We start from the raw sequence: 24,982 nt of genomic DNA on the forward strand, positions 1-24,982 counted from the left end.
ACAAAGAACAGGCGGCATCCGTGTACAGCGCGTGGAAACCTTTCTGCCGGTGATAGTTTTTTACGTCGACGATGTGGAGGTTCATGTATCTGGCTCGAGTTGGTGTCACATGTTGGCGGGCGGGTTCCGCCATGTGTCCGATACTACCCCTGTTGCAAGTATTGACGCCAGTGAAAACAACGAGTTTACGCTCCTCACCAATTACACCGTCCGTGGTCGAGCAGCAGGTGGTGTGCGATCGGATTTGAAGAGGCGGAGCGCGGTTCGGAGAGTGTGAGCGCGGTAAGGGCTTATGATTTGGCAGTCGGGGTCGGCGTCGTCGGTTTCAATTGCTTCGGTGTTCATTTCGGCGAACAGTTGACAGAGAAGATCCACTTCGAAAGGGTTATAGAGTGAAGTCGGATTTTCGGCGTCGAAGAATTCTCGGTTATCCCCATAAACTCCGAGGACGGCAAAGCCTCAAAGCCACGCGTCGTTAATGTCTCCAATACTTCCGCCCAAACTGATTCGTACCGACCGTGCTCGATGGGGTCCGGGTGCGCCATTCTTCTTGCAGAGCTGGTGTCGCCTTCATTCGTGTTTTGAAGATTTCGTAGTTGTCCGTTCAGGAAGAGGTAAATGATCCTGTTGGGCACACTCGCGGCCCAACCGACGGGGCCGCCACTGAAGCTGTCAATCCCACCAGCTTTGCGGCTTCCTCAGGGCCCCCAACTTGTTCTGCCAATAGTTCTTTGGGCAGCCCGAGAGATATCCCCTTCGACTCCATTGCCCTAAGCCTTTCAGAAGCAAGGATGTCGGAGGTCGCTGCACTCCTCATGGCACCCATGACTAACACTAAATATTGGTGTTCTATGTTCCATGTGAAGAGGGAAGGGGGAAGGGGGAACTCATGTTTTCCTCTTCTTGGCTGCCCTTCCCGCGTCAGCCTGCCTCTTCTTCGCCACACCCTCCGCGATCTTTCTTGCTTGGGCTTCGTCGAAATCGGGAAAGGTGTTTTGCTCCAGAGCGACCTGCTCGAGGCACAAGGCGATCGCAGAAGTGCACCCGCGTTTGTGACCGCCGAAGCGGTTCCACAAACCCCACTCGGGCTGGCCGTCGATCGAAGATACGTAGAAGGCAACCCTCCCAGCCTCGGTGGCGCAGGTCAAGTTGCGAGGGACGTACGCCTGAGGATGGTGTTCCCCGGCAGGCGCGATCTCGACCCGTACGATGCAGGCCCGCAGGTCCTCCCAAGCGGATTCCGAAAGCTGCTCCAGCACCTTGTCCTTGAACAGAGTTGCTTTCGTATTCCACAGCGTGTATTGGCGGCTCGCTTTCGTCGGGCCGCTTTTCGTGAGGACCTCCCGATGGCCGATCTTGTATTGGTCGAGCTTCTTGAGCCGCTCTTCGTGCGCATGAAGCGCGAATCCACGAAGGGCGTTCAGGAAGCCTTCGGTTGCTTGATCGGGGTGGTCGTGGAACCACGAGGAGAGGCTGTCCAGGCCGAGATCGCTGAGTTCTCGGTGGGTCCTTTGGGAGGACAGTCCCCGCCTCGCTTGATGCTCCGGCAAACTCGACCAAGCCGCCATTGCCAGGGAGTCATTGAGCCCAAGGTAGGGGCCATCGGAGAGGTCGAGTCCGGCGGCGGCAGCAGCAGCATCGACCGCTGCGCTCCGGTAAAAGCGGCCGATGACTTGGACGGCCGTTTCGAGGACGAGGACCTCGCCGTCGGAGAGCGACTTGGCAGGGAACGCGGCGACTCTCTTGACGGTCATCCTTTCCACGTCGACCTCGTGGCATCTTCGGTACGTGGCCTGGTCCTTGCGCTTACGGTACGCGGGGCTCAGATGCTCGTTGGCGCGGTGGACGAGGCCGCGCTTGCCGGTAGCAGAACCAGCGTAACCGTGGTTGCCTCGAGGCACAAAGACGTAGAGACCCCACCCCTTGTGCTCCCACGAGACGGCTGGCAGGCCGGCGCCGTTGGTCGGGCAGCCGGCGGCAAAAAACGAACGACCCGCATCGTCGAGGAAGGCGTCCAGCTTGGTGGCGATGGCGTTGGAGACGACATCGTCGTCGGTCTCTTGGATGGTCGCACCGCCGGTCAAGACGGCGACGACGGCGGGCTCGTGCGGGGATTGTTCTGCACGGACAAGGGCTCGCAAGGTCTTGATGGCCTTGGCGGCACAAAGACGTAGACACCCCACCCCTTGTGCTCCCACGAGGGGCGGCAGGCCGGCGCCGTTGGTCGGGCAGCCGGCGGCAGAAAACGCACGACCGGCATCGTCGAGGAGGGAGTCGATCTTGGTAGCGATGGCTTCGGAGACAGCTTCGTCGTCGGTTTCTTGATTGGTAGCACCGCCGGTCAAGACGGCGACGACGGCGGGCTCGTACGGGGATTGTCCGGCGCGGACAAGGGCCCGCAAGGTCTTGATCGCCGTGGTCAAAACGACGAAAGCAGCGGATGGCGCTGACATGTCTGAAGGTTGAACGCGAAGTCAGTAAGGAAACCATTCATGAAACCCGTTCATCCCCATGTTGGAAGCCACAACCGACAGTCCTCACCTATCATCATCTCTCCGTGTCCGTTGTCCTTTGCGGAACTGAAGGGCATAATGTGTTTGGCGTTCCACAACCCATCCGCGACACCCACACCCCGGCGACGGTGCTGGGGGGCACGGCGTCAGAGCAGTCCAAGCCCGCGATCTTGGGAGAGAATAGACTGCACTGCAAGGACGCCGGAAAGTAGGATCATTCTGCAAATTCTGTTCGTTGGTCATGGTGCCTTATCGCATGGCAGACATGAGGCGTGCGTAGGCAGAGGCTTCCCCAGGAATTGATTTGCGCTCGAAAATGGTGGTCCCATGAGACGGCAGGGAGACCAGCACCGTCGTTAAGGCTTCCTGCAACGAAGGAGGCCCCACCAGTCGCGTCTACATAGTCCATCCAGACCCCGTCTTGTTTGCGCTGGGTTTTTCCCTTCCCCATCTGCAGAACTGCGTCAGGACGTCGGGATCTTGGTCAGCGGGATCAGCGCGCGCGAGCTGTACGCATGATCTTGACGGCGTGGGTAAGAACAACTGAGGCAGAAGAAGGAGCGGACATCGTTGTCATTGTCGTATTCGACGAAATGCCGGATCGCCATCGCTTCTCGGCAGGGGGCGCGTGTGTGCTGACGGCCATGATGAAGACCGTGAAGACGAAAACAGAGATGAGGTGATGGCGTCCAGGTCAAGGCGTCGACGATGGTGGAGAAGTAGGTAGGCTGCTGATGAGACGACGGCACAGCTGGACATCCATCTGTGACAAGAAATCGATTATTGATGGTGACTCCATGTGGTGTAACTCATTCCTCATTGGAATGAACTTGCGGGGGGAAGAGCGAGAGGGGCACACATGTGGGTGGTACGGCATGCGGGTTTGGATGTCGTAAGAATTAATTAATTCACAATCCAACGTTGCAGCATTCCTGGAGACAACTAGCCGAGAACGATAGCAGCGATGGCCGAGTGGTTTAAGGCGTTTGACTTAAGTGGCACTTAACTTAAGTATTCAAATACACGCAAGTGTGCGTGGGTTCGAACCCCACTCGCTGCATTCCGTAGAAGATGTTTTTTGCCTTTTCCTGGCTCATTTTTGGCAGGCCTGACCCATCCTGCCGACAACCAACCCGTCTTCTACATATATAAACCTTCATGCTCTCGGAATACTCAAGTCAAGTGCCACTTTTCGTCACACGCCTTAACCACTCGGCCATCGCTGCTATCGTTCTCGTCTAGTCGTCCGAGGGCTGGCGCGGCAGCCTTCGCCAACGGGATTTCTGGTGACAGCGTTGCCAACGCCGCTGTCGCCCCGCCGTTCCCGAAGAAACAGTCCACGCCGTCCGCTTATGGACAGAAGTCGAAGCCGATACGCTTGTGAACACAGCGAGCGCATTCCTGTCTGTACGTAGTGTTGAGGACGTTCTTATCCACCTTGCTTTCACGGTGGCTATTGCGGCATGTTGCATATCGCCTCCGTCTCGAAGCGACATGTTTGAACTACTGTCAGGCGCTGTTGAAACTTGAGAGCGAGTGAAGCAATTAATTAACCCACTTATAATGGGGGCGGGCGAATGCGTCTCTCATCAAACCCCACTCCCATGTCGTCTCTCTCGCTCTCGCTCACAAACACCACACAACCTTCGCCGCAAACCTCGATTTCCCACGCTCTCAGACCACCCTCAGTTCTCTCCCGCACCGACTCACAGCCTACGGTAAGTGCCATACTACGGGCTCAAGCTAGTCCCTCTCCTGTTTGTCCCTTCCCAGTTTCCCTCCTGACTGTTGTTGTCCCCCGAACACATGTTTCCTCCCACTACTTGCAAACCCCCCCAACTCGCAATCCCTCCCGTTACACCCTCCATCCTTCACCACCCTACCACCTACCCACTCTCGTCCCCTTATGTGAACCAATCAACCCTCCCGCTACAAAATCTCTCCCACAACCATGTCCTTTTATCCCCAAAAGTCAGCGATAAAGCCTAACCGATAAACCACAACCCCCCCCTTCCTCTTTTGGCCACGATGAGCAAGACCCCTCCAGATGCGCCGTCCCCGGACCGGAAACGCTCCCTGGAAGCCGAAACCTCCTCCGACGAAGACGACGAACGCGGCGGCCGGTACAAGCGTCAGGCGATCAGTGTAGACGATAAGGCCGGGAACGATGCGGATAAGCCGCAGCCCGTGCCTGTGTCTGCGGACTCGAGGGCCAGATCTACCGGTGGATCGTTTAGTGTGAAGGAAGAGGAAGATGCGGTTGGAGCCTCCGTTTCTGATGAACTGGCGGGTGGGGCGGATGTCAAGAGAGAGGCGAACGGAAAGTCGGAACCGATATACCCGACGGCAGGCTCGCAATCGAACGTCCAAGTCGCCGCACCCGCCCCACGCCCCGACAAGGAGTTCCGCATGCGCGCGCTCATCTCCACCCGCGAAGCCGGGATCATCATCGGCAAGCAGGGCCGCAGCATCAACGACATCCGCAACCAATCCGGCGCAAAAGTCCAGATCTCCGACCACATCCCTAACGCGCAAGACCGCATCCTCATGATCACGGGCCTAATGGACCAGATCTCCAAAGCCTTCTCCCTCGTCGCCGGCAAAATGGTCGCTGAGCTGCAGGACAACAGCGATATCCCCTTATCGCAGCGCTTGACAGAGATCCGCCTCCTCGTTCCGAACCAGATGATGGGCTGGCTCATCGGCCGACAATCACAGAACATCAAGGAAATCATGCACAACTCCTCCGCGCAGATCCAGGCCGCTAGCGGGTCCTTGCCCAACTCCACGGAACGCGTCGTCAGCGTCGTGGGTGTAGTCGACGCCATCCATCTCGCGAGTTACCATATCGGCGTCTCCCTCCAAAACCACCGCGACGAGATCCGTGGATTCGTGCCCTATGTCCCCTTCGCGCCGATGAACCCGGCCGCGTACATGGGCGGCGCCGACGCACGCGGGATGGGCGGACCGGGCGGACCAGGCGGGTACGGCGCCCCGATGCCCTACGGATTCCCCGGCGCCCCCTTCATGCAGCAAGGCGGGCACCCCCACCACCCCCACCAACAACACCCTGCCCACATGATGCAACAACAAGCCGCCGCGTACGGGTACCCCCAAGGCATGCCCGGCGGCCCTCCCCCCGGCGGGCCCCCCAACAACGGCGCTCCAAACGGCCCCTCCCAGATGGTCCAGATGTACATCCCGAACGACATGGTCGGCGCGGTGATCGGCAAACAGGGCGCGCACATCAACGAGATCCGGCTGGCGAGCGGGTGCAAGATCAAGATCATGAGCGCGGATCGCAATAGCACAGAGACGCTGGTTACTGTTACGGGCGCCCCCGAGGCGAACCAGATGGCGCTGTATATGCTTTATACGAGGTTGGAGAGTGAGAGGGCGAGGATGCAGGTTAGGTGAGCGGGTGGGAGGGGGGGTGAGGGAGGAGGTGTTTACGAGCTTAAAAATATGGAGCGAAGGGGGTGGAGTGGAACGTATGGAGTGGGGTTATTGGGGGGCGTTGCAACGGAGTAGCTTTTGTCGGGTGCGTGTGTGTGATTGTCCTCAGTTTAAACAATTGTTGGGAAAGGGAGAACGTTTTGTGTGTCCTCATCTTGTCTGCCGTCTTCTATGCTGGATGCTGGTTTCCAATCAAACGGGAAAAAGAAGTCAAATTCATGGTGAAAACATTGCAAGCAGACCCGGTACATATTTACGATTTTGCATTGATTAATACCATCGAGACTCAAGAGGATATTGAGCAGAAAACGGTAGTAACAGATTCGTCAGTCAAAAATGTACACTATAAATCATTCTATTCTATAGTTTTCGAGATGGGGGGGGGGGGGGGAAAGATGGGGGCCTAAAACGTCTATTCTACCATCCGCAACCACGGCCTCCTCCCTAACGCCCTAACCCCCCTCCTCATGCCCCCTCTCGCCCTATTTCTTCAAAAACCCAAACATGCCCTTCCCCTCCTTAACCACCTGCGGAGCCAACGCCGGCATCCCCGGATTCTCCTCCCTCAACTCCCTCAACCGTTCCTCGGCCCTCTTCTCCCCCCTCCCGCTTGCAAGCTGATACCACACCACCGCCTTCTCCAAACTCTTTTGGCATCCGATCCCGGCCTCGCAAAAGAACCCGATGGCGTATTGGGATTCGGCGTGGTTTTGTTTGGCCGCCCGGTACGTCCAGGCGTAGGCTTCGGATTCGTTCTTGGGGACGAGGGGGGGGAAGCCGTGGAGGTACCAGCCCGCCAGGACGAATTGTGCCTCGGGGTGCCCGTGTTCGGCGGCGCGGCCGTACCAGTACAAGGCTGCTTGCTGTTGTGTGGAGGGGGGGGGGGGGGGGGGGGTCAGCATGTGCTCAGAACTCCATGGGGTGTCCTTCATAATAACGGTTGACAACTTCAAACGTCCACATACCAGATCCTTAGCACACCCCAACCTCCCAAACTCATAACAGCTCGCCAACACATTCTGCGCCGGCGGATACTCCAACTCACTCGCCTCCTTATACAGCCCCAACGCATACCCCTCATCCTGCTGAATATGCGGCGGCACGCCCTCCTCATATATCTTCGCCAGCTCATACAGACACTCCGGGTGCTCCGTATCCGCCACAGCTGCACCGCGCTTGAACCACATGACCGCTTTCCGGACATCGCGTTTGGTGCCAAGGAGACCCTGGTATTCGATCATCCCGAGCCGGTATAGGGCGGGGCGGTAGCCGGCTTGTGCGGATTTGGTGTAAAAGTCCATGGAGATCTTTGTGGATTTTTTGGTGCCGGCGCCTTTTTCAGAGAGGACGCCGAGGAGGTACATGGCGCCCGGGTGGGAGCGTTTGGCGGCGGCGAGGAGTTGGGGGTGCGCGAGGGTGTATTGGGTGTCTTCGAAGTAGGCTTGTCCGAGTGTGAACTGAAAGGAATCATACTGCATCAGCAGTGCTACAATGTCCTCATTTCGCAAAAATGGTCTCACCATGGCATCCGGATTCCCCGCCTTGCTAAGCTCCTTCAGCAGCGCAAACGCCTCCTCGCTCAGCTTATCCTTCAACGCATTATCCGTCGTCTTCCCACTCTCATCCAACAGATACTTTGCGAAATCAAACCTCAGCCGGTCATCCCCGCTCTTCAAAGCGTTCATTCTGTACATCTCGAGCGTTTTCTCGAGAGAGACTTTGGAGACTTTCGAGCCTGATTGCTGCTGTTGATTCCCTGCCGCGTTGGGTTTGGGTGGTGGGCCATTTGGCCGTTTCACGGAGTAGCTTCGAAACGTTGGTTTGGGCCCCTCTGGAGGCGGCCCACTGATTTCCATACTCGACAGGGCTTCGGAGAGCCGCAGACTGTCCGTTGACTCGCTACCAGAGTCAACTGCTTCTGAGTGCGCATGGGAGGGTATCGACGGGTTAGACGACGGTCTGGAAAGACGGGCCGAGTTCCCGCTGAGCCTTTGTTGATTGAGATTCTCGGCAGATACTGATGACGGTCTCGATCCACTGACGCCGGGCGATAAGCTCGAGTTCGAATGCGCAGATCGTGGGCCATCCCGATCCGGATGTAGCGCTTGGTTCGGGGAAAGTCGATGGTTTGCTGGTGGTGGAGGACGGCTCATATGCGCTGGATGTGGTTGGGCCGGCTGCGGTTGTCCCGGATGTGCTTGTCCCGGATGTGGCTGCCCAGGATGCATAGGCGGCCTCATGTATTGCGCTGGATGCATTGGAGGAGGCCCGTTAGGATCATAATAACGGTCTGCCAGTGGTGGCGCGCCATAACCTGGCCCTTGCGGCGGTGGAGGTCGAGCATACTGGGGTCGTGGGTGATATGCTCCATTTGGTGGTGGCGGCCCGTACGGCTGCCCATGTGGTGGACCATGTGGCGGTCCGTAAGGCGGCCCTTGCGGTGGTGGGCCGGGGTAATGATGTGGGCGTTGTTGTTGCTGCTGCTGCTGAAACTGCGGTGGTGGTGGGCCGGGTCTGTATTCCATAGGCGGCCTTCCCGGGGCGTGTGGCTATTGAATTGAACCAGTAAGGAGCTGGAAAAGTGAATGCAGATACGGGTCTGCCAAACTTACCTGCGCATATTGCATTGGTGGGCCATGGTTAGAATACAAAGCAGAACTTGCTGATGGCGGAGCCTGCTGGGGGCGGTGGTGTTGGGGTTGAGGAGCCTGAGAAAACCCCCCAGCGGGGTCCCGTTCCTGCTCAGACATTTCGCGTTTTCAAGCGGGTACTGCCCACAAGCATTGATACTTTTGTGTAGGACAGCGACGGGGTCTCCGTGGCACTCTCGCCCAACAAAATAGACGCTATGAGCAGGAAGTCGGGGGGGAAGGTCGTGGATGAAAGTGCAGCGTCGACCGCGGAAGTGCTTTGAGTGCTGAGCGCCAGTAGATTCCGGTTGTAAGACAGATATGACCGATAGTTCACGCCACTCCTAAGCCGTCCTGGCAACCCTTTTTATGAGGAAAAAAGCGAGGCAGATGGGGAGCGTCCCTTGTACGAAATGTGTGCCAGCGGGATACTGTATGCCAGTGTATGGTTTGCCCGCAGCGAGCGAGTTTGTGGTGGCAGCGAACGGTCATGAAGCGGCGATCTTGGAAGCCAAGAAGTTTAATTTTAAGTCGGTGGATTGGAGACTCTTCTAAACTGCGCCCTAATCAAACGCGGCCGATTGGGTGTTTTTGGGTTTAAGGGGCGGTCTGTTTGCGCGAAGGACTGTCCCAGTGTCCTGCAAACGTCATGATTGCAAGCCCTCTCTCGGTCGGAGCTTGTAAACAACAACCTCCTGCTCGCCACTCTCAGCAAAGGACTACCTAGAATACTTCTACCTCCCACCACCGTGCCGGCTGGTGCAAAGTGCGGTACGGTGCCTTATACATACGCACCTTGCGTGACGTTATTTGCCAGCCTACCGCCCTCCGGAAAATGACTTCGAAACACGACGCCTTCGACACCAAGGTTCGGCTTCGACGCTACGACCGCAGAATATCTCGCGCAAAAGCACACGCTCGAGAAGGTATGTTGTGACTCCAGAGCCAGCTTTCTCAGGGCAACTTCGGAAATAAAGAGGCAGGTCTCACTCAATTCTGCTGGCGATTCACAGAACTCGACTCCTTTGGCTGGTCCAAGCACAAATATTACAAACTTGACCTGTGGCCACGAGCACCCTATCGCACGGCTCCTAGGATAGACTACGATACTGTCGACGAGGATGACTTCATTCGCCACTTTGAAGAGCCAGGGGTCCCTGTTGTCATTATGGGCGCTACAAAAAGCTGGGATGCTGCAAAGAACTGGACTCCGGAGGGACTGCTGAGGGATTTTAGGTAGGGATATACGAATGCGGTGGATATTTATGTTTCGCCCAAGATCACTCTCAAACTCACCACGCAAAGGAACGAAAAATACAAAGGTATCGGGTCGATGTCGAAGATAGATGTCTCACACGTTACTCGAATAGCCATCTAATGTGACCGCTCAACATCAGTGGGAGAAACAAACAAAGGCACAACCGTAAAAATCTCCATGAAGTACTTCCTCCACTACGCCCTCACCTCTAAAGAATCCCAGAAGGACGACTCCCCGCTCTACATCTTCGACAGCAGATTCGCTGACAAAACTCCCACCTCTTCATCATCATCCTCACATTCCCGGAAGAAGCGGAAACGGTCCCGGTCAACCTCATCTCACCGGCCCCGCAATCTGCGGGATGATTATGAGATTCCGAAATATTTCAGGGATGATCTGTTTGCTTTGACGGGGGAGAAGAGGAGGCCGCCGTACCGGTGGATTGTGATTGGACCTGCGCGGAGTGGGACGGGGATTCATCTGGTATGGTATGGCAGAGCATTCCCAGACATATCCAACTCGTAAGCGGAAGACTCAAAACATCCTCCTCACAAACCAGGACCCGCTAGGAACCTCAGCATGGAACGCCGTCCTAACCGGGCACAAGCGCTGGGTCCTCTTCCCTCCCACCACACCCCCACATCTCATCGAACCGCGAAATTTACCCGACCACGAAGCTTCGTCGTGGTTCGCCCATGTCTTGCCGACCATGTATGTGGTCGATGGAGAAGGGAGGACGCTGGGAGAGAGGTTGGGGATGATTGAGATTGTGCAGGGGCCTGGGGAGACGGTCTTCGTGCCGGGGGGTTGGTGGCATGTTGTTATCAATCTGGGTGAGTGGCTTAAAGCAATAGAGATGGACGCAAAGTCTGTTCGAGCATTCAACAATTACATCGCGATAAAATCCCATCGGCACTGACCCCCACCAACCACACACCCCCACCCCAGACTACACAACAGCAATCACCCAAAACTTCCTCTCCTTCACCAACCTCGACTCCGTCTGGCTGCGCACACGGGACTCGCGCCCGAAACTCGCGCGGCGACTCTTGCAGCGGATCGAGGAGCTCGCCACTCCACTATCGAGATCCACAAAACCGAAGAAGAGGGGGAAGGAAGGGGAGGAGTTGCATGCCGAGTTTTATGCACGGTGCAGGGATAAGATCCGGGCGTTGCGGATGGTGCCGAGGGTTCCGCCTTCCTCTTCATCCTCGTCGTCCTCTTCGTCTTCATCGTCTTCATCGGGTTCAGATGAGAGCAGTGGTAGCGAATAGCGATTACGCTATGCTAGATAATCTATTCTTATCAAACAGGCAGAGCCCGATAGCGGTATGAGGGAAGAGAGAGTGGGGGTTACTAAGCCCTCGGGATGCAGGCGCGGGGATGAGGTATCGGTAGCAGAAGACGATATAGCAAACGAGAGAAGTACTTCTATCGTAAGGGAGGAGGGGTAAAAAGACCAAAAGTAAAACGCGACCGAAAGAAATAACAAAAAACTAAAAGGCAAGCTAACTGTACAAGAAAAAGAAAGTCGGTTGACGGTGGTCGGGTGGTGTCCAAAGATCGAGCGGGGTGATTCGGAGTTATGGCGGGCCGGGATATATATGGCTTGCTTGCGTGCGGGATACGACAGGTGATTCCATTTCACTTGACATGGAACCCCGCACTCCACGTAATCGCCATCATCAGCTTCCGCTCCAACTTCCCTCTTGACGAATACTTATATATCCCAATCTGGTTGAAACATGTATGTGATATCGGTAAATTCTCCGAGTCCTTAAAAAATCATAGAATCAGCAGTGAGGTCCTGCAATCAATGGATACTCCGATGACGACAGGTTACCTCGCCCATGCAACTGAGTTTGAAGGTCATGTTCTGGATCCCGGTGGCGGGGATCCGGTCTGTGCCTGTGGCGAAGAGGAGAAGTTTGCGTTTTTGGTCGGTGGGGAAGGCGTTCACGACGTCCCAGAACATGCGGACAGCCGGGTCGGTGGGTTCGAATCTAAAAAAACAGGAAACACATGGTGCGACCAATTCAATCTCGGTAACAGGAAAAAAAAACAATCAGAGGGCGATCCCACAAACTCACCCCTCATACTCCGTAACCCCCTCCAAATCCCTGATATCCAACTCCGTCGCGCCCCTCACCATCAACTCAATCTCCTGCGGGCTAAACAAACTCAACGCGTTCCCCCCGCACACATACTTGAACCCCGCCTTGAACGCGCTAAACTGCGTCTCAATACTCTCATTCAGGGCCCAACTCACATACTTCTCCACAAACTCCGTGCGGTTCAGATTCGTCACGGGGGTGTTTTCGCCGTTGGGGATGAGCGGGACACGGATGGTCTGGCCGAACGCTTCGTATTCTGCGACAAAGTCGCGGCAGAAGGTGGTTTCGACGTCCGGGGAGGTGTACTCGAGGAGGTGTTGGAGGCCGCGGGTGAGGGTGGGGCGGAGGATCTTGAGGTCCTCGATGTCGGTGGGTTGGTCTAGGAGCTTTTTGTAGCAGGCTAGGGGGAAGTGGATCTGGTAGGGGGGGTTCAAGCATCGCCGTCAGTCGCTATCCAACTCCACGTTGACCGATTGAGAAAACATGATTGTACATCAAGAATGTTGGAATTATGTATCGCCAACCCAAGGATAATCCCCACCAATCGAAACTCCTCCGTATTCTCAAACGACGCCGGGTTGAACCAACACAGGTTGCTGTCCTCCTCGTAGATGAACATCCCATATTGCGGGTCAAAGAGGTCCCGGACCAGCAGCAAGAACCACTCTTTCGTCAGGCCTCCGGCGTCAACCCCGTCCTCGTCTGCCGAAGGTTGGTCAATGTGATGAGTACCAACACTCTTTCCTACCAGAATATCGATGGTAAGTCTCAAAGCTTACTCATAAACTCGATCCGAAGCTTCTTCTTCAAATCAAAATGCCGCGACTGGAGCTGATTCAACGAATCTTCGATGAGGTTGTTTCGTCGGATGTGTAGCGAGAGGAATGGATCGGTGACGAGACCGTGTAGTGCTGTTCGGTAGAAAGCTTCTTTGAACCTATCGGGGTCGGGATGGATGTGGTTGGTAATGGGTCGGAAACATCAAGCAAAACGCCTGGCCTACCTTTCCGCCATTTGCCGTTTTGCATCTGCTTCCATTATCTGCGCCTCGGCCTTTCAGCCCCGTGTTCGCTTTCACAACATCGATGCCTTCAATATATCAAATCTGCATACCTGCATCTTCCCCCCCAACGACACCAAGAACGGATACTGACAAAACGAAAACGCCCTAAAAACCCGATGTGAGCATTTCTTTCGCAACGTAAAGCAAACAGAGCGCCGACGTCCTACCCAGTCCGATCTTCCTGCCATATCTTGAAATCCCGATACAGATCTACGTAATCTACAAGGGTATTGTAAAGCTCGGCCATTGGTAATGGGTCTGCTCTCCGTCCGTTTGTCGCATCTGATAGCAAGCCATGTCAGAGTCCATAATGTCGGCAACAAGCTGCAATGGTCCTTTGACATACGTAAAAGCGCCATAAACCTCGCCGCCGACCGAATCGGCCAATCCGTCGGATAATTCTCCCGCATCCCCTCTATCTGCGCCAGACGATAGCTGATAAAGTAATTTACCAGCGTGACGCGTTGTCCAAAGACGGCCGTGGGGACTTTGTTAAGCCAGACGACGAGGTGGTGATGGAGGTCGTTGGGGAGACAGGAGAGGAGGCCGAGGAGGCGCGAAACGACGGAGTGGACGTAGGACTGTTCGAGGTCTGGTGGGGGTTTTAGAAAGAGGGGGTTCTGGTGGGAAGAGAGATGATGAGATGGCGAGTATGGTAGAGATACGATACGTCCTTCTCGACTCACCTCTACTAGTATTATGAGGAATCTGATGTCTTCGGGTTGTTGGAGCTGCCTGCATAGACACCTCAGTCAACCCCGCGCCGCTATAACCGACCAGCTCCCGCCCGCCATGTACCTTCCAGGCCGCCTCAGCAATTCATCGATTCCTGCTATCATAGCTCGCTGCGCCGCTACACCCTATTTCCGCCGTCGTGTTCAGATCCATACCGCTTGAATCCACATAGATGCAGCGAGGGGCAACCACTCACATTCCGCGCAATGAGCTGGTAGACTTCCCGCACGTCATCCAACGCGACTCCCGAATCGTCCACATTCGTCGTTCTCCCCTAGATTCGACACATTTTCAGTCGGTGTGTGGAAAGATGACCAGCATCGTCGTCCCCGATACCCAAACCCGCGCCCATACATTCAAAAAGCTCTCGTTAAGACTATAATGCCTCGAGAACAGCTGGTATATCGCGTTATCGATCTGCTCCCTCGTCAATTCCGGGTTGGACAACAGATCCCGGATCGTCGGGAGGGTGAAGGTTGCGCCGTTTCCTGTCCCTCCAGCTGCTCCAGTGTGGTTGTTAGTTGCGAGTTCGTCTAACGGGGGGGTTAAGGCGTGCTTCCTTACGTTGTGGAGGAGGCGGTCGTATTGGGACTAGATCTGTGACACCTGTTGAGAGGAGAGTTGGTTGGACAAGTGGAAAGTTAGAGCTGCTACGTTCGTTCGCCGTCGTAGCTCTCCACAAAAGCGGAATACTGACAGTCACAAACTGTGCATCCTGAAAGATAGGGTGGAGTATCAGTAACCACAACGTATAACGTATTTTTTCAAACCCTGTTGCCGGACGACGGGCATACTCACTAAAACAAGGAACGTTTCCGGGGAACTTGAGAAGATTCGCACAACACATGCATCTGCAATTCGAGAATGTGTCAGCACATGCCGTGTCCTTTTGTCGATATCCGCGGTTGCAAGACAAGGTAAGTTTCAGATGTAGAGATACGTACGTTGTCCTGCTCTCCTCCGGGTATTGGTTTATCATGGCTCTACTCTACTTAAGTCGTTGCTTGTGGGGGGGGTAAGAGAGGGGGCAAGAGCTGCGAAGGTGGCCAGCAAACACCCGTGCCCAGATCCAAAGCATGCATGACACGCCGCACTTTGGAGAGAGTGGAGTCGTGGACACGGACACGCTTGTGGGTGGTGACTCATCACCCATCGACAATTTCGAGATGGAGACGACATCCATATGGGACAAGTGGCAGGAAACCAACGCAATCATATGCTCTCCTTTTTTGGTCCGAGATGGGGAGAGAGCTCTAGTTGAGAAAACATACGCTCCCAAGCTATCCCTCCCGCGATGCAACTCCCAGCTCAATCGAGACCAGCCGCTATACAATAATAAGGGGAGCATCCATGTCCGGCGTCTCGAGTAGGTCGGCGGGGCACGTGCCAAAAGCCAAAGCGGTTGTCGCGCCGAGGAGGAGGGAATGATGATTGGCATGTGCTTGCTTGTTCCCTCTCGCGATCTCGTACAGACGCTCGCTCGCTTGCCGTTTTTAGACCGTCAACCCCCCACGCACGCCGTCGTTTTCACCCCCCCCCCCCCCCCCCCCCCCAACCAACCAACTGCCTGCAGCTCTTATCAAAAAGAAACCCCTGTAACTTTCTTCACCCCCCCACGCACGACTATATACGCGCTTATCCCGTTTCGCTGCACTTTCCCACGCTCAACGACCCACCGCACGCATATCCACAGCCCCATACCTTCCGCACAATGGCCACCCCAGCGCCGCCAACTGGACCCGACCGAGGCGTAGTCTCCACCAACGTCGCTTCCACCTCCACCACCACCTCCTCCTCGCAATCAATGACCTCCACAGCCCTCGACAACGTCAGCTCCACTTTCACCAACTTGATCTCCAGAGGTCGGAAAGCCACCATGCCTTCCGTCGACTGGAGGGAGATACCTCAACCGGTGCCCCTAGTCAAAGTCGTATCGCAACCGAGTGCGCCTGGATCGAATTCTATCAAATATGTCGCGACTGGGATCACCCCGCAGGCTGAGCAGATTCTATCGCAGCTGCCTGTTCCGCTTCATATCGTCGCTTTTACTGGGTTTGGAAGGTGAGTCCGAGCCATGTGAGGCCGAGCGGAGCGAGACCGAGCGAAGCGAGGGGATGCTTGAGGGTTCCGAACCCAACTGGGCCGGTGCGAAGCGAGGCACACGAATGCTCTTGAGGATTCCGAGCGATAGCGGAGCGCGAGGTCTGCTCGCTTCATCGGAGGATCGGAGACACTTCGCGCAGAGTGCATGGGACAGTTTTCGCTCGCTTCAAAATGGATACTTATGTTTACCTCTTTTCCTCTTTTCAGATCAGGGAAGTCGTTTACGGCATCGAAAGTGCGACAACACATGACTGGAAACGAAGATCACAAATTCACGAGTGCTCCTGGGAACGTTCCGTGCACACACGGCATCGACATGATTGTTTTCGAGAATCCACGAGGACCCGGTACTATCGTCTTTCTGGATTGCGAAGGAGGAGCGAATCACAATCAATCAGCGTTACCATTCGTTATTGGGTTGGCTGCTCGGTTGTCGACCAGGATGTACGCATTTGAGCGGGGATGCTTCACGACGGGAGGGTTGGACACGGTCATGCAGGTTATCAATATGGGGCATGCAACCAGCGCGGATGAGGTGGACATAACCCGGCAGCTGGTGCTCGTGGAGAACATGTCGATAAATGGAGATATCCCAGACCGACGGCTCTTAGATGATCTGCTGTGTGAAGAGGATGGGGACGAACAGACGAATCGCGTGAGGAAACTCATTCGCGAGAGATTCGACGTGAGCTTTGCGAAGCTACCCTTCACCATGCCCGGCAACCAGCACCTATTCCTCGAATCGGTCGCGACACTGGCAGACACACTAGGGGACTCGCTGACCCCTTTCGTTGTCGGCGGCGTGCCAGTAGACGGACCCGTAGTAGTCCAGCTCATCAGCGAGCTCCTCGCACAGATCCGCGACGGTGGAAACCGGTTCAACATGGTCTCTGCAACCGAAGCCCTCGTCGCAAACATGGCCTCAGAAGCCGCCAACTCCGTCTGGACCGATTTCATCGCCAAAGTCCGCAAACAGGGCAACCACCCCGTCCAAATCACCGGCCGCAAACACCTCCGCACCATCCTCCGCGAAGTCGAAGGCGCCGCCAACCTCTGTCTCAACGAACTCGAATCTTTCACCTCCAAACTCGTCCCGAACGAACCCGCCGCCATCGCGAAATCCACCTGGGACAGGAACTACCGCAACTTTGAGATGGACATCCGCGCGGCACATAAACGTAAAGCGGACGATCTGGCGAAATATACCCAGTGGGCGGACCGCGTTAACCGCATTGTAAGCGAGATTGTGGCACAGGTGGTGGAGGCGATCCGACAGTTTATTCGATTTGCACGGTTTTCGACGAGTTTGGTGCTGATGAGCAATTACTACTTTTGGAGGAGCTCGTTCAATATCGCGACGGGGATTGCGCAGGGGGTCATTACCGGTGTCACGTCTTGAATGCACTCTTCGGCGTGTTGGCGATCTCGTGAAATGGCGCAGGCAATACCCCCTTTCATTCTGTGCTCCCGAACGTAGTCATCCATTCTCAACCGTTTTTGAGTAGCATGCAACATCAGTCTGCGACTCTGCGAATATATCCTTGCCGGCTGGAAGATGTTCTCCAGCGCGACATCGGCGAACCGCCTCCTCTTTCTCCGTGTGGGGCTTTTGTTTAGACAGCACGCTTAATTGTAATTTCTTCATAATATCAAATCATCACATTCATTTTTCTTGAAGATCAGTGTCTCGTCGTCCTCTACCTTCAAAGGCCACCTAAGAGAATCTAACCCTGCTACAACTATCCCCTATCCCCTACTCCCTAACAAACCCCCCGCTCTCACCTCCCGCTCCCAACCCCATTCAAAGCCCCCCTACTCCCCCTCGCGCTCCCCGCCCCCCCACCGCCGATCTCCGGCAACTTATTATACCGCTGCTTCAACGGGATCCTCCCCCCCGTCACCGCGATCCGCGACGACGTGGACGATGAGGACGATGTGGTGCTTGTAGTGTAAGCGGAGTCTTTGAGCTTGAGTTTCAGGTCGAGGGCCTTATCCAGCAGCTGGATTTTCCGATCGAGGTGGAGGGTTGATGAGAGGGCGTGGAGGAGAAACGGGGGAGAGCAGAGGGAATGGAGAGAATAGAGAACGGTACCTGGAGTTTCTGGGCACGTAACGCCTCGTTCTCGTGCTGGAGTTTGGCGCACCGCTCTTCGGCGTGCCGGAGGGCGTCGTTGGATGCCTATGGGGTGGGGGGGGGGGGGGGGGGGGGAGTGGTGCGTAGATGTTGGTGATGTTGCTCGCCCTCGCAGGAAGGACAACCCCCATTGCGAACGGCAGGTCCCTTTGCTACATCATCATTTTTCGTCCATCTATTTGTCCTCTGCCATCCTCTCGCACAGCCCCCCCTCTCACCATCCCTCCCCGTCCCCAAAACGAATCCGCAAACTTCCCAGAAAAACGTCCCTTACCAACTTCGCTTCCGCCTCCTCCAGCTTGTTCCTCAGATACCCCAACGTAGTCGTCAGATCCTGCACCTCCTTGAACAGCGCCCGTTTCTCCAGCGTCGCGGTCTCGTAGTCTTGCGTGAGTCGGGCGTTGGCGGCGGTTAGGTGGTCGATCTGGGCGGCTTGCTGCGTTTGGAGGGTTAGGCGAGATTGGAGCTGCCGGGGGGAGGGAACATCAGTTTTTATTTTGTCATTTGCGGGCAGAAGCTATGGGAACTGGTTATGTATGCTTTTATGTATGGGGGAGACTGCACACACCTCTGCGTTTTCCCGATTGAGTGCGTCCAATCTGACTTCCAGCGCCCGTAAGATATCCAATGTGGGGTCGGTCCCGTCCGCTGATGTCGCGCCGCCGCGGGTGTACATCAGCGTATGCGGTTGCGTTCTTTCGTCGGGGTTTGTGGCTGAGAGGGCGTCCATGGAGGTTGAGGATGTGCTGGTTAGGAGGTCAGCGGAGGGGAGGGATCCGGTAAGATGCGGTGTCTGCTCATGGTGGTCGAAATTAGATGCGAGGTTGGGATTCTCGGGGCCGGTACTCGATTCTATCTGCTGTGATATCTCAATCGGCGGTGGGTCCAATAGCGCAGAAATGTCTGGGCAGCTCGGGGCGTACTCCAAAGCCCGTTGTGATATGAGCTTCGGCGCATCTGCACCTTGTAAGGCCTCTGGAGCTCGGGCGTCTCCTCCATGTTCCAATGCCTCATAAGAGGTGTCCTCATATCCAGGTACGGGTGCACTCTCGGTCGCTTCTATTCCTGTCACATGAGGAATGGCTTCAACATCCTCAGAAGCCAGCGCCTCGATCCCGTTTGGGTGCACTGGCTCATCGATCTCCACCGCTTGCGCTCCATCTCCCGCCGCCGGCTGCTCCCCCGCCTCATTCACAGCTGATGGTTCAGCCAGGTCTGAAGAGCTCTGTGGTGCGTTTTGCGGTGCTTCGGCTTTGTTTGGCTCCAGCCCCTCTTTTGTGGCCTTTTCCTGAGATTCAGAAGGAGCCTCCCCTGCCCTATCCTCATCCCGGCTTTTCCCATCAACATTTACGTTCTCCGCATTTGCGGTTGCTCCCCCACTCTCCACTGTGGGCCTCTCCGCAGTTTCCGCCGCCGTTGCTTCCGCCTCTCCAGCATCAGAATAGACCCCGGTACCATCCTCCCCATCGTCATCATTTATCAGATCCGATGATGCCTGGTCCTCATCTCGATCCACGACATCCAGACCTGCAGACGACTCACTCGATCCTGCTTCCTGTAACGGGACCTCCCCGGAGACAATCGCCTGTGCATCTTCTGTATTCTCATTCGACCCCTCAACCGGAAATTCATCGTGCCTTGTCGGGAGACCAGCAGGATCTCGTTCCGCACCGGATCGCTGTTCCACCAGAGCGTCTGATTCCCGTGCATCGCCGCTATCCAGACCACCCGTCTCCCCACCCTCCTGGCTCTGATCATTCAGCACCGGCGGCTGCAAATGTCCTCCAGACCCATCTTCCTCAGCGCGGCCAGGCGTGTGAAGACGACTCGAGTCTGCATCCGTCGGGTCGCCGTCCGCGTCTGCGCCTGCTTTGTCGTCGTTCGCGGCGTAGTCGTCGTCAAGCGGTTGCGACGGTGCTGCCGAATGGGTATCCGTCATGTCTTTCTGTAACAATTCGGTTGCAGTCGGCTGGTGGTTTGGGGCGTGGGGTGGTAAGAGGGGTGTGCCCAAGCGACGGTCGGTATTTGTAGGTTTTTGGACGTTGCGGCGTGAACGGCCGTTTGAGGGTTTGAACCCTTGCTCCTACCTGTCGATTGTACGTAAGCGGGGTTTGAGTGACATCAGCGACGCGTTTCCTGCGCGCGCGGAGGTCCTGCCAGAACCCGATCAAACTAGCAGACGGGCAGGCAGCACCGTACCCGTCTCGCGCTTTCCTTCGGATCACAGGGAATGGCTCTCGATAATGGTCCCTGGCAACATGTTCTCATCGGAAGATGTCTCGATAGAAGTTACGCAAAGAGCAACAGGTTTCACCTCCTATAATATGGTGATATAAGAAAGCGCTGCATAAAGAAGATCCACTACTCGCCCCTCTAAGAAGATTGCAAAAGTTCCTGCTAGTGCTGTCCAGTCCAAAGTCCCCCCAAAAACTACGACTACCTTCTGCTAGCCTTGCCCGCTCACTTCAGCTGGAAGCCTTGAAACTTCTTCCCACCCCACGGGTCCCCAACCCTATGACTTCCCCCAAATCCACGCTCCCTCACATTGCCAAACCACTCCCTCAACTCATATCGGTGCATGTAGCCCAGAACGGCGGCGGCGATTGCCGTGAAGATGAAGATCACAATCACGGCGACGCCGCCTGAGGAAACTCCGCCGTGGCCGCCGTCGCTCGAGTCGCCAATCTTGGCGGTCGCGCAGTCGGGGAAACCAGTTGGTGATGTGAAAGTACGGTCGTAGACGTAGGCGGCGCAGTCGTCGGCTGTCAGATGCACTGCGTTTCCTGGAGAGGGTAGAGACAGTGAGTTGATACATTGACTATTCACTGCATTTCAGCAAGTCTGTGAACGTACCCTCCAGCGGAATATGGCGGAAGTATAGATTATCTTCGATAATTTTGTCCGGGGATTTGTATGTGCCTCCAAGGACCTGGATGAGGTTCCTCAGCACGACCTCCGGGATGGCCGGGGCATTGTAGCGCGTGTCTGGAAAAGAGACGAGAGGAGATCCATTGAATACCACGTACGAAACAAAAGCCAGTTTGCGAACATGTAAATTCAGAACTCACAGCTCAGGCCTCCAGGTAGTCTCAAATTATCGGGCTTGAAGATTTGCGCTGTGGCGGTCCCTCTCCACCAAGGAAAATTCACTCCTTGACTTGCATCAAAGCCATAGAAGCCCATAATAGCTCCCCATTTCAGTTCTTGCTTGCCCGTATCGGTGTCATCAATGAACGTATTAGCGTTCGGGAATATGCTAAGTGTTGCATCCTTAGTACTACCGGCCGGTACCAACACGCGGGTCGCGCCAGCGTCCGTTATGAGTTCTGTTTCGTATTTCCCGTCCCCTGAGAAAGATGAAGCTGGCGTCTCGGCTTTGTCCGCAGCCACCCAGAGAACTGTTTTCTGAGTCTTCGCGGCGGACTTTGCGTATGAGGCCATGCACTGATATGGCGCCAGAATCTGGTTCTCGAAAATAGATGTTGCCTTGCTTTCCAGATTGAAGAAAAGGGAGTAGAATTTGATCCACTCGGCGCGAGCCAAGGGGGTCTGTTCAGCCAGCATCGCTTCGGCGACAGACACTACCGGTACGCCGTCGGGGCCGGCGCTTCCAAACACCACAGAGGTGTTCGATGGGATCCCAGGTTCGCTATAGGGTATCGTCTGGCCCGCATTGACCTGACCGAGAAGACACGGCGACGAGACGTCGGGCACGTCGAATTGGATGTAAGCAATCTTGGATAGCTGTTCCAAGCGCTGCAAGAACCCCACAGCGTACACCTCCTTCAGGCCCAATGCGCTTTTGTCAATTGGAATTCCAACATCCGTAGGGACCGCTGTGGCCGAATTGCACAAATGCAGTTTATATGCCTTCTGCTTTCCATCGGGAAACGTAACGGTGGCTAATTTGTAGTTTTTGTTGTATGTGACCTGGAAGTTCTTTGCATGCTCTGTCAAGAGAAATCGGTTTAAGTTCCCGGCTTTGTGTCCATACATCTTCACGCTTCTGCCTTCGTTGGGTGCGCTCCCTCCTAATACTTCGGCACTGCGTCGTCATGGCCGTGGACGACTACCATATAACTTGGACGCCTCTCTACATGCGACTCGCGCGCGCCTTCCTACAATTGACGACATCAAAGCCTTCCTACAATTGACGACCCTTCCCAACCAACCCTGCCACATCTCACAAGCAGCTGCCACATATTGCTCCTACAACTCCCAATTCTTCTTGCGTCTCCGCCAGAGCCCAACAGACCCCAGCGTCTCCACCTGTTCCACTAGCAGTGAACGACACTCACTAATTTCAACTCGGTTTGCCGCATCGGCGAAGTAATCCTTATTCGCATCAAACTTGTTCGGTGATTCAATTGGCCCACCGGTGCAAATCGGCGTTGTGGTTTGCGCATTCACGAAAGCCGAAACGCTCGCAAGTGCCAACAGGCACAGAGACTTGAGATGGAGTCGTAACATGGTGACCGTATTGGTTGGCGACGGTTGTCTCCTGCGAGGATTGTCCATGCACAGGTGCGGAAACGGAGGAACGGAAAAGACAAGCGCAAGAAGCGCAAAGCTCGCAAAGCGGGAGACGACTCGTCACGTGATTCAACAAGTCGCCTCCTCCCTCTCTTCCACCCTTCCACCACAGCTTCCACCACGCTCAGCACAACCATCTAACCGTCTGATGCCCACCGGCGCCACGGATGCTATCAGTTGGTGCTCAGAGCCTTAGGAAGAATACTCACTACAGGGTCGACTGACGCGCAAGTCCGTCTCTGAAGATGCTCTCGGGATTACCTACATGTGCTTTCCAGCTGGAGGCAGTCACCATGGCGATGCGCTAAGATTCGGTCGGAGCGTTGGCGATGAGGCATCGACGAGGGCGCTGAAGGGTTCAGGCCTGAACAAGAAGTGTGGAAGGAAACCGTCCCCCACCCAGAGATATTGAAGGTGGGGACAACGTCTTCCTCCACGAAAACCTCGTACAGTTCTTTCGCTCTCCACACCAGTTGCAAAAGAACAAGTCATCCTTCAAAAAGGTCCACCTCGTCTCAAAACTCGCTCTCGACTTCTTGAGCGTGGTACGATATAAAGAAACAACAGCTGAATAGACCATGGCAATAGCTCACCTTTCTGACCTCACAAAGGCACGAAAAAAAGAGCACTTCGTGAATCCAAATGTGAGTGAAAGTCGGTTGCGTTATCTTTGCGTTTTCACACCTTGCTTGTATTGCTTCTAGCGTGAAACTGATCCGTCTAGGACTCGTCCAATGGAGCAGATGCAAAAGCTCCGAATTAGTCTAGTATCGCTGGATTGGCTGAGACCGAAGGATCCGCGGATTGCGCTTGGACATGCGTCGATCAAAGCTAAACTGACACAAAGCCAATTCGCCGAGCGCTTGGACGTCAAGGATCACTCCTTCAACGTCAATCCAAGCCAATCGCTTCCGGCAGACTTGCTGAGCACGGCTGAAGAAGCAGCTGATGAGATCTTGGCGAGCAAGCCGGATCTTGTGGCATTTGGTGGATATGTTTGGAACGAATCTTATGTACAAAATATTCACAAGATCTTGGCGACTTCAAACCCGCGAAACACCTTCAACATACTAATGGGTCCGCAGACTTCCTATGCTCCAAAAGGGACGCTCGAATCATTCTATCCCTTCAGCGACATCTTCATCCGAGGCTATGCAGAAGACGCATTTCGCGACGTTGTCGAAAACATGTTGCTACTTCGCAATGAACGGATTCGCGGAGTCCATCATGCGGGAGGGCACGACGATGGTTCTATGGCCAATGTCGATCTCAACGCCGCCCCATCGCCATTTACTGAAGTAATCGACTTGAACAAGCACGAATTTATACGCTGGGAGACACAAAGAGGTTGTCCATTCCGTTGCACATTTTGTCAACATCGCGACTCTTACCAGAAGCGATCCTTATTCAATTTACCGAAGCGAATTGCTGGAGAGATCCACGAAATCTGCTCAGAGCGAAGCGCTGTGCGCGATATCGCTGTTCTCGATCCTACCTTCAACTCGGGACCGCACTACATTTCGGTCATCGAAGAGTTGACCCAACGTGGATACGCAGGGCGCCTTGCACTGCAGTGTCGCTTCGAGATGATGCGGCCCGAGTTCGTTGAAGCCGTTCGGAGGCTTATCACGGTCAACAATGCGAAAGTCATACTTGAGTTTGGGATACAGACGATCATAATGGCCGAAATGAAGGAGATTCAGCGCATCAACAACCTGGAGAAGGTCAAGTTCTGGGCGGAGCAACTGCATGCCGCGGAGATTCCCTTCGAGATCTCCCTCATCTACGGTCGCCCACATCAGACCGTCGATACATTCAAGAGGAGCATCGATTTCTGCCACGAACTGAAGCCAACTACCATGTATGCATGGCCCCTGATGCTACTTCGTGGCACAGAGTTAGAACGAAAGAAAGGGGTTCTCCAGTTGGAGGAAGGCGTGTTAGAGGAGGAAGGGGAGCAAAGATTCGTGGAGAAGCAGCGGATTCTAGGTGGAATCCCGCATGTTATGAGCTCGCCATCATTCAGCAAGAAGGAATGGTTTGAGATGCGCGATATAGCCGCAAGTCTTAACCTTCATGAGGATTATATGTTGTACATAATCTGCTATTCTTTGCATGTTATGAATGTACGCCAATACTTGCCTGTAGTCACCTTACGGTCATACATGCATAATCCCATCGCAATCCGCGTACGCAAACTCTCAGAATAAATATATGTCACGTCGCATTGTCGGGTTTTGTGCTTTGGCGTTGGGGGTAGGCGGAAGTAACCCGGGGTGAGACGTCTTGGTCCTTGGCCTGCAGTCCTTGGCTATTTCCATTATTTCTCCAATTCGGGCCTAATGAAGAGTGAGCTGACAATATCCGACCTTGACCCATCTCAAACCCCGAGCTTGGTTCGCACTAACCATTAATGCAGTCATGAAGAGTATAGCCGAAGTAG

At 55.1% G+C, this 24,982-nt stretch overlaps 9 protein-coding genes and 1 non-coding gene across 10 annotated transcripts; 5 read left to right on the forward strand and 5 right to left on the reverse strand.

Moving 5' to 3' along the window:
• Nucleotides 1–716: 716 nt before the first annotated feature.
• Nucleotides 717–2,783, reverse strand: EV422DRAFT_353275 (uncharacterized protein). The gene is made up of 2 exons (XM_053066569.1): nt 2,542–2,783; nt 717–2,455 (listed from the first exon to the last, which is right to left on the reverse strand). The coding sequence occupies exons 1-2, from the start codon at nt 2,588–2,590 to the stop codon at nt 888–890; spliced, it is 1,617 nt and encodes a 538-aa protein (XP_052927436.1). The 5' UTR covers nt 2,591–2,783; the 3' UTR covers nt 717–887.
• Nucleotides 2,784–3,471: 688 nt separating this feature from the next.
• EV422DRAFT_t45 lies at nt 3,472–3,573 on the forward strand. Its single transcript has one exon. It is a non-coding gene; the product is annotated as a tRNA-Leu (tRNA).
• Nucleotides 3,574–4,056: 483 nt separating this feature from the next.
• On the forward strand, nt 4,057–5,935 carry EV422DRAFT_520876 (uncharacterized protein). Its single transcript, XM_053069721.1, has one exon. It carries the CDS (start codon nt 4,542–4,544, stop codon nt 5,928–5,930), a length of 1,389 nt encoding a protein of 462 aa, XP_052927437.1. The 5' UTR covers nt 4,057–4,541; the 3' UTR covers nt 5,931–5,935.
• A 516-nt stretch (nt 5,936–6,451) lies between these two features.
• On the reverse strand, nt 6,452–7,825 carry EV422DRAFT_493934 (uncharacterized protein; the record flags this gene model as incomplete). Its single annotated transcript, XM_053067707.1, has 3 exons — nt 6,452–6,828; nt 6,931–7,426; nt 7,490–7,825. The coding sequence occupies 3 exons, from the start codon at nt 7,823–7,825 to the stop codon at nt 6,452–6,454; spliced, it is 1,209 nt and encodes a 402-aa protein (XP_052927438.1).
• A 1,609-nt stretch (nt 7,826–9,434) lies between these two features.
• EV422DRAFT_611459 (uncharacterized protein) lies at nt 9,435–11,379 on the forward strand (the record flags this gene model as incomplete). Its single annotated transcript, XM_053073877.1, has 6 exons — nt 9,435–9,525; nt 9,613–9,835; nt 9,905–9,921; nt 9,997–10,340; nt 10,417–10,690; nt 10,806–11,379. The coding sequence occupies 6 exons, from the start codon at nt 9,435–9,437 to the stop codon at nt 11,129–11,131; spliced, it is 1,275 nt and encodes a 424-aa protein (XP_052927439.1). The 3' UTR covers nt 11,132–11,379.
• Nucleotides 11,380–11,501: 122 nt separating this feature from the next.
• On the reverse strand, nt 11,502–14,748 carry EV422DRAFT_565344 (uncharacterized protein; the record flags this gene model as incomplete). Its single annotated transcript, XM_053072298.1, has 17 exons — nt 11,502–11,633; nt 11,701–11,860; nt 11,948–12,387; nt 12,465–12,673; nt 12,751–12,908; nt 12,975–13,024; nt 13,085–13,139; nt 13,202–13,316; nt 13,381–13,654; nt 13,721–13,769; nt 13,833–13,894; nt 13,966–14,043; nt 14,124–14,269; nt 14,334–14,375; nt 14,477–14,484; nt 14,564–14,620; nt 14,714–14,748. The coding sequence occupies 17 exons, from the start codon at nt 14,746–14,748 to the stop codon at nt 11,502–11,504; spliced, it is 2,070 nt and encodes a 689-aa protein (XP_052927440.1).
• A 566-nt stretch (nt 14,749–15,314) lies between these two features.
• On the forward strand, nt 15,315–17,593 carry EV422DRAFT_520900 (uncharacterized protein). The gene is made up of 2 exons (XM_053069722.1): nt 15,315–15,830; nt 16,080–17,593. Exons 1-2 carry the CDS (start codon nt 15,481–15,483, stop codon nt 17,269–17,271), a joined length of 1,542 nt encoding a protein of 513 aa, XP_052927441.1. The 5' UTR covers nt 15,315–15,480; the 3' UTR covers nt 17,272–17,593.
• Nucleotides 17,594–17,650: 57 nt separating this feature from the next.
• EV422DRAFT_618287 (uncharacterized protein) lies at nt 17,651–20,045 on the reverse strand (the record flags this gene model as incomplete). The annotated part of the gene is made up of 4 exons (XM_053074031.1): nt 18,575–20,045; nt 18,281–18,472; nt 17,965–18,051; nt 17,651–17,872 (listed from the first exon to the last, which is right to left on the reverse strand). Exons 1-4 carry the CDS (start codon nt 19,943–19,945, stop codon nt 17,651–17,653), a joined length of 1,872 nt encoding a protein of 623 aa, XP_052927442.1. The 5' UTR covers nt 19,946–20,045.
• A 359-nt stretch (nt 20,046–20,404) lies between these two features.
• On the reverse strand, nt 20,405–22,476 carry EV422DRAFT_611469 (uncharacterized protein; the record flags this gene model as incomplete). The annotated part of the gene is made up of 4 exons (XM_053073878.1): nt 20,405–20,789; nt 20,860–20,991; nt 21,075–21,956; nt 22,305–22,476. The coding sequence occupies 4 exons, from the start codon at nt 22,474–22,476 to the stop codon at nt 20,467–20,469; spliced, it is 1,509 nt and encodes a 502-aa protein (XP_052927443.1). The 3' UTR covers nt 20,405–20,466.
• Nucleotides 22,477–23,273: 797 nt separating this feature from the next.
• Nucleotides 23,274–24,749, forward strand: EV422DRAFT_565348 (uncharacterized protein; the record flags this gene model as incomplete). Its single annotated transcript, XM_053072299.1, has 1 exon — nt 23,274–24,749. The coding sequence occupies one exon, from the start codon at nt 23,274–23,276 to the stop codon at nt 24,747–24,749; it is 1,476 nt and encodes a 491-aa protein (XP_052927444.1).
• Nucleotides 24,750–24,982: the final 233 nt, after the last annotated feature.

This window comes from Fimicolochytrium jonesii, assembly GCF_025526975.1.
Source record: "Fimicolochytrium jonesii strain JEL569 chromosome Unknown EV422scaffold_5, whole genome shotgun sequence".
Taxonomy (NCBI): domain Eukaryota; kingdom Fungi; phylum Chytridiomycota; class Chytridiomycetes; order Spizellomycetales; family Powellomycetaceae; genus Fimicolochytrium; species Fimicolochytrium jonesii.

Bases quoted from the DNA above. Each gene is read 5' to 3' on its own strand.
- EV422DRAFT_353275 (XM_053066569.1), bottom strand. From the start codon at position 2,590: ATGCCCTTCAGTTCCGCAAAGGACAACGGACACGGAGAGATGATGATA. The intron at 2,456-2,541 runs GTGAGGACTGTC...TTCAACCTTCAG, and splicing joins ACACGGAGAGATGATGATAG to ACATGTCAGCGCCATCCGCT.
- EV422DRAFT_520876 (XM_053069721.1), top strand. From the start codon at position 4,542: ATGAGCAAGACCCCTCCAGATGCGCCGTCCCCGGACCGGAAACGCTCC.
- EV422DRAFT_520900 (XM_053069722.1), top strand. From the start codon at position 15,481: ATGGCCACCCCAGCGCCGCCAACTGGACCCGACCGAGGCGTAGTCTCC. The intron at 15,831-16,079 runs GTGAGTCCGAGC...TCCTCTTTTCAG, and splicing joins GCTTTTACTGGGTTTGGAAG to ATCAGGGAAGTCGTTTACGG.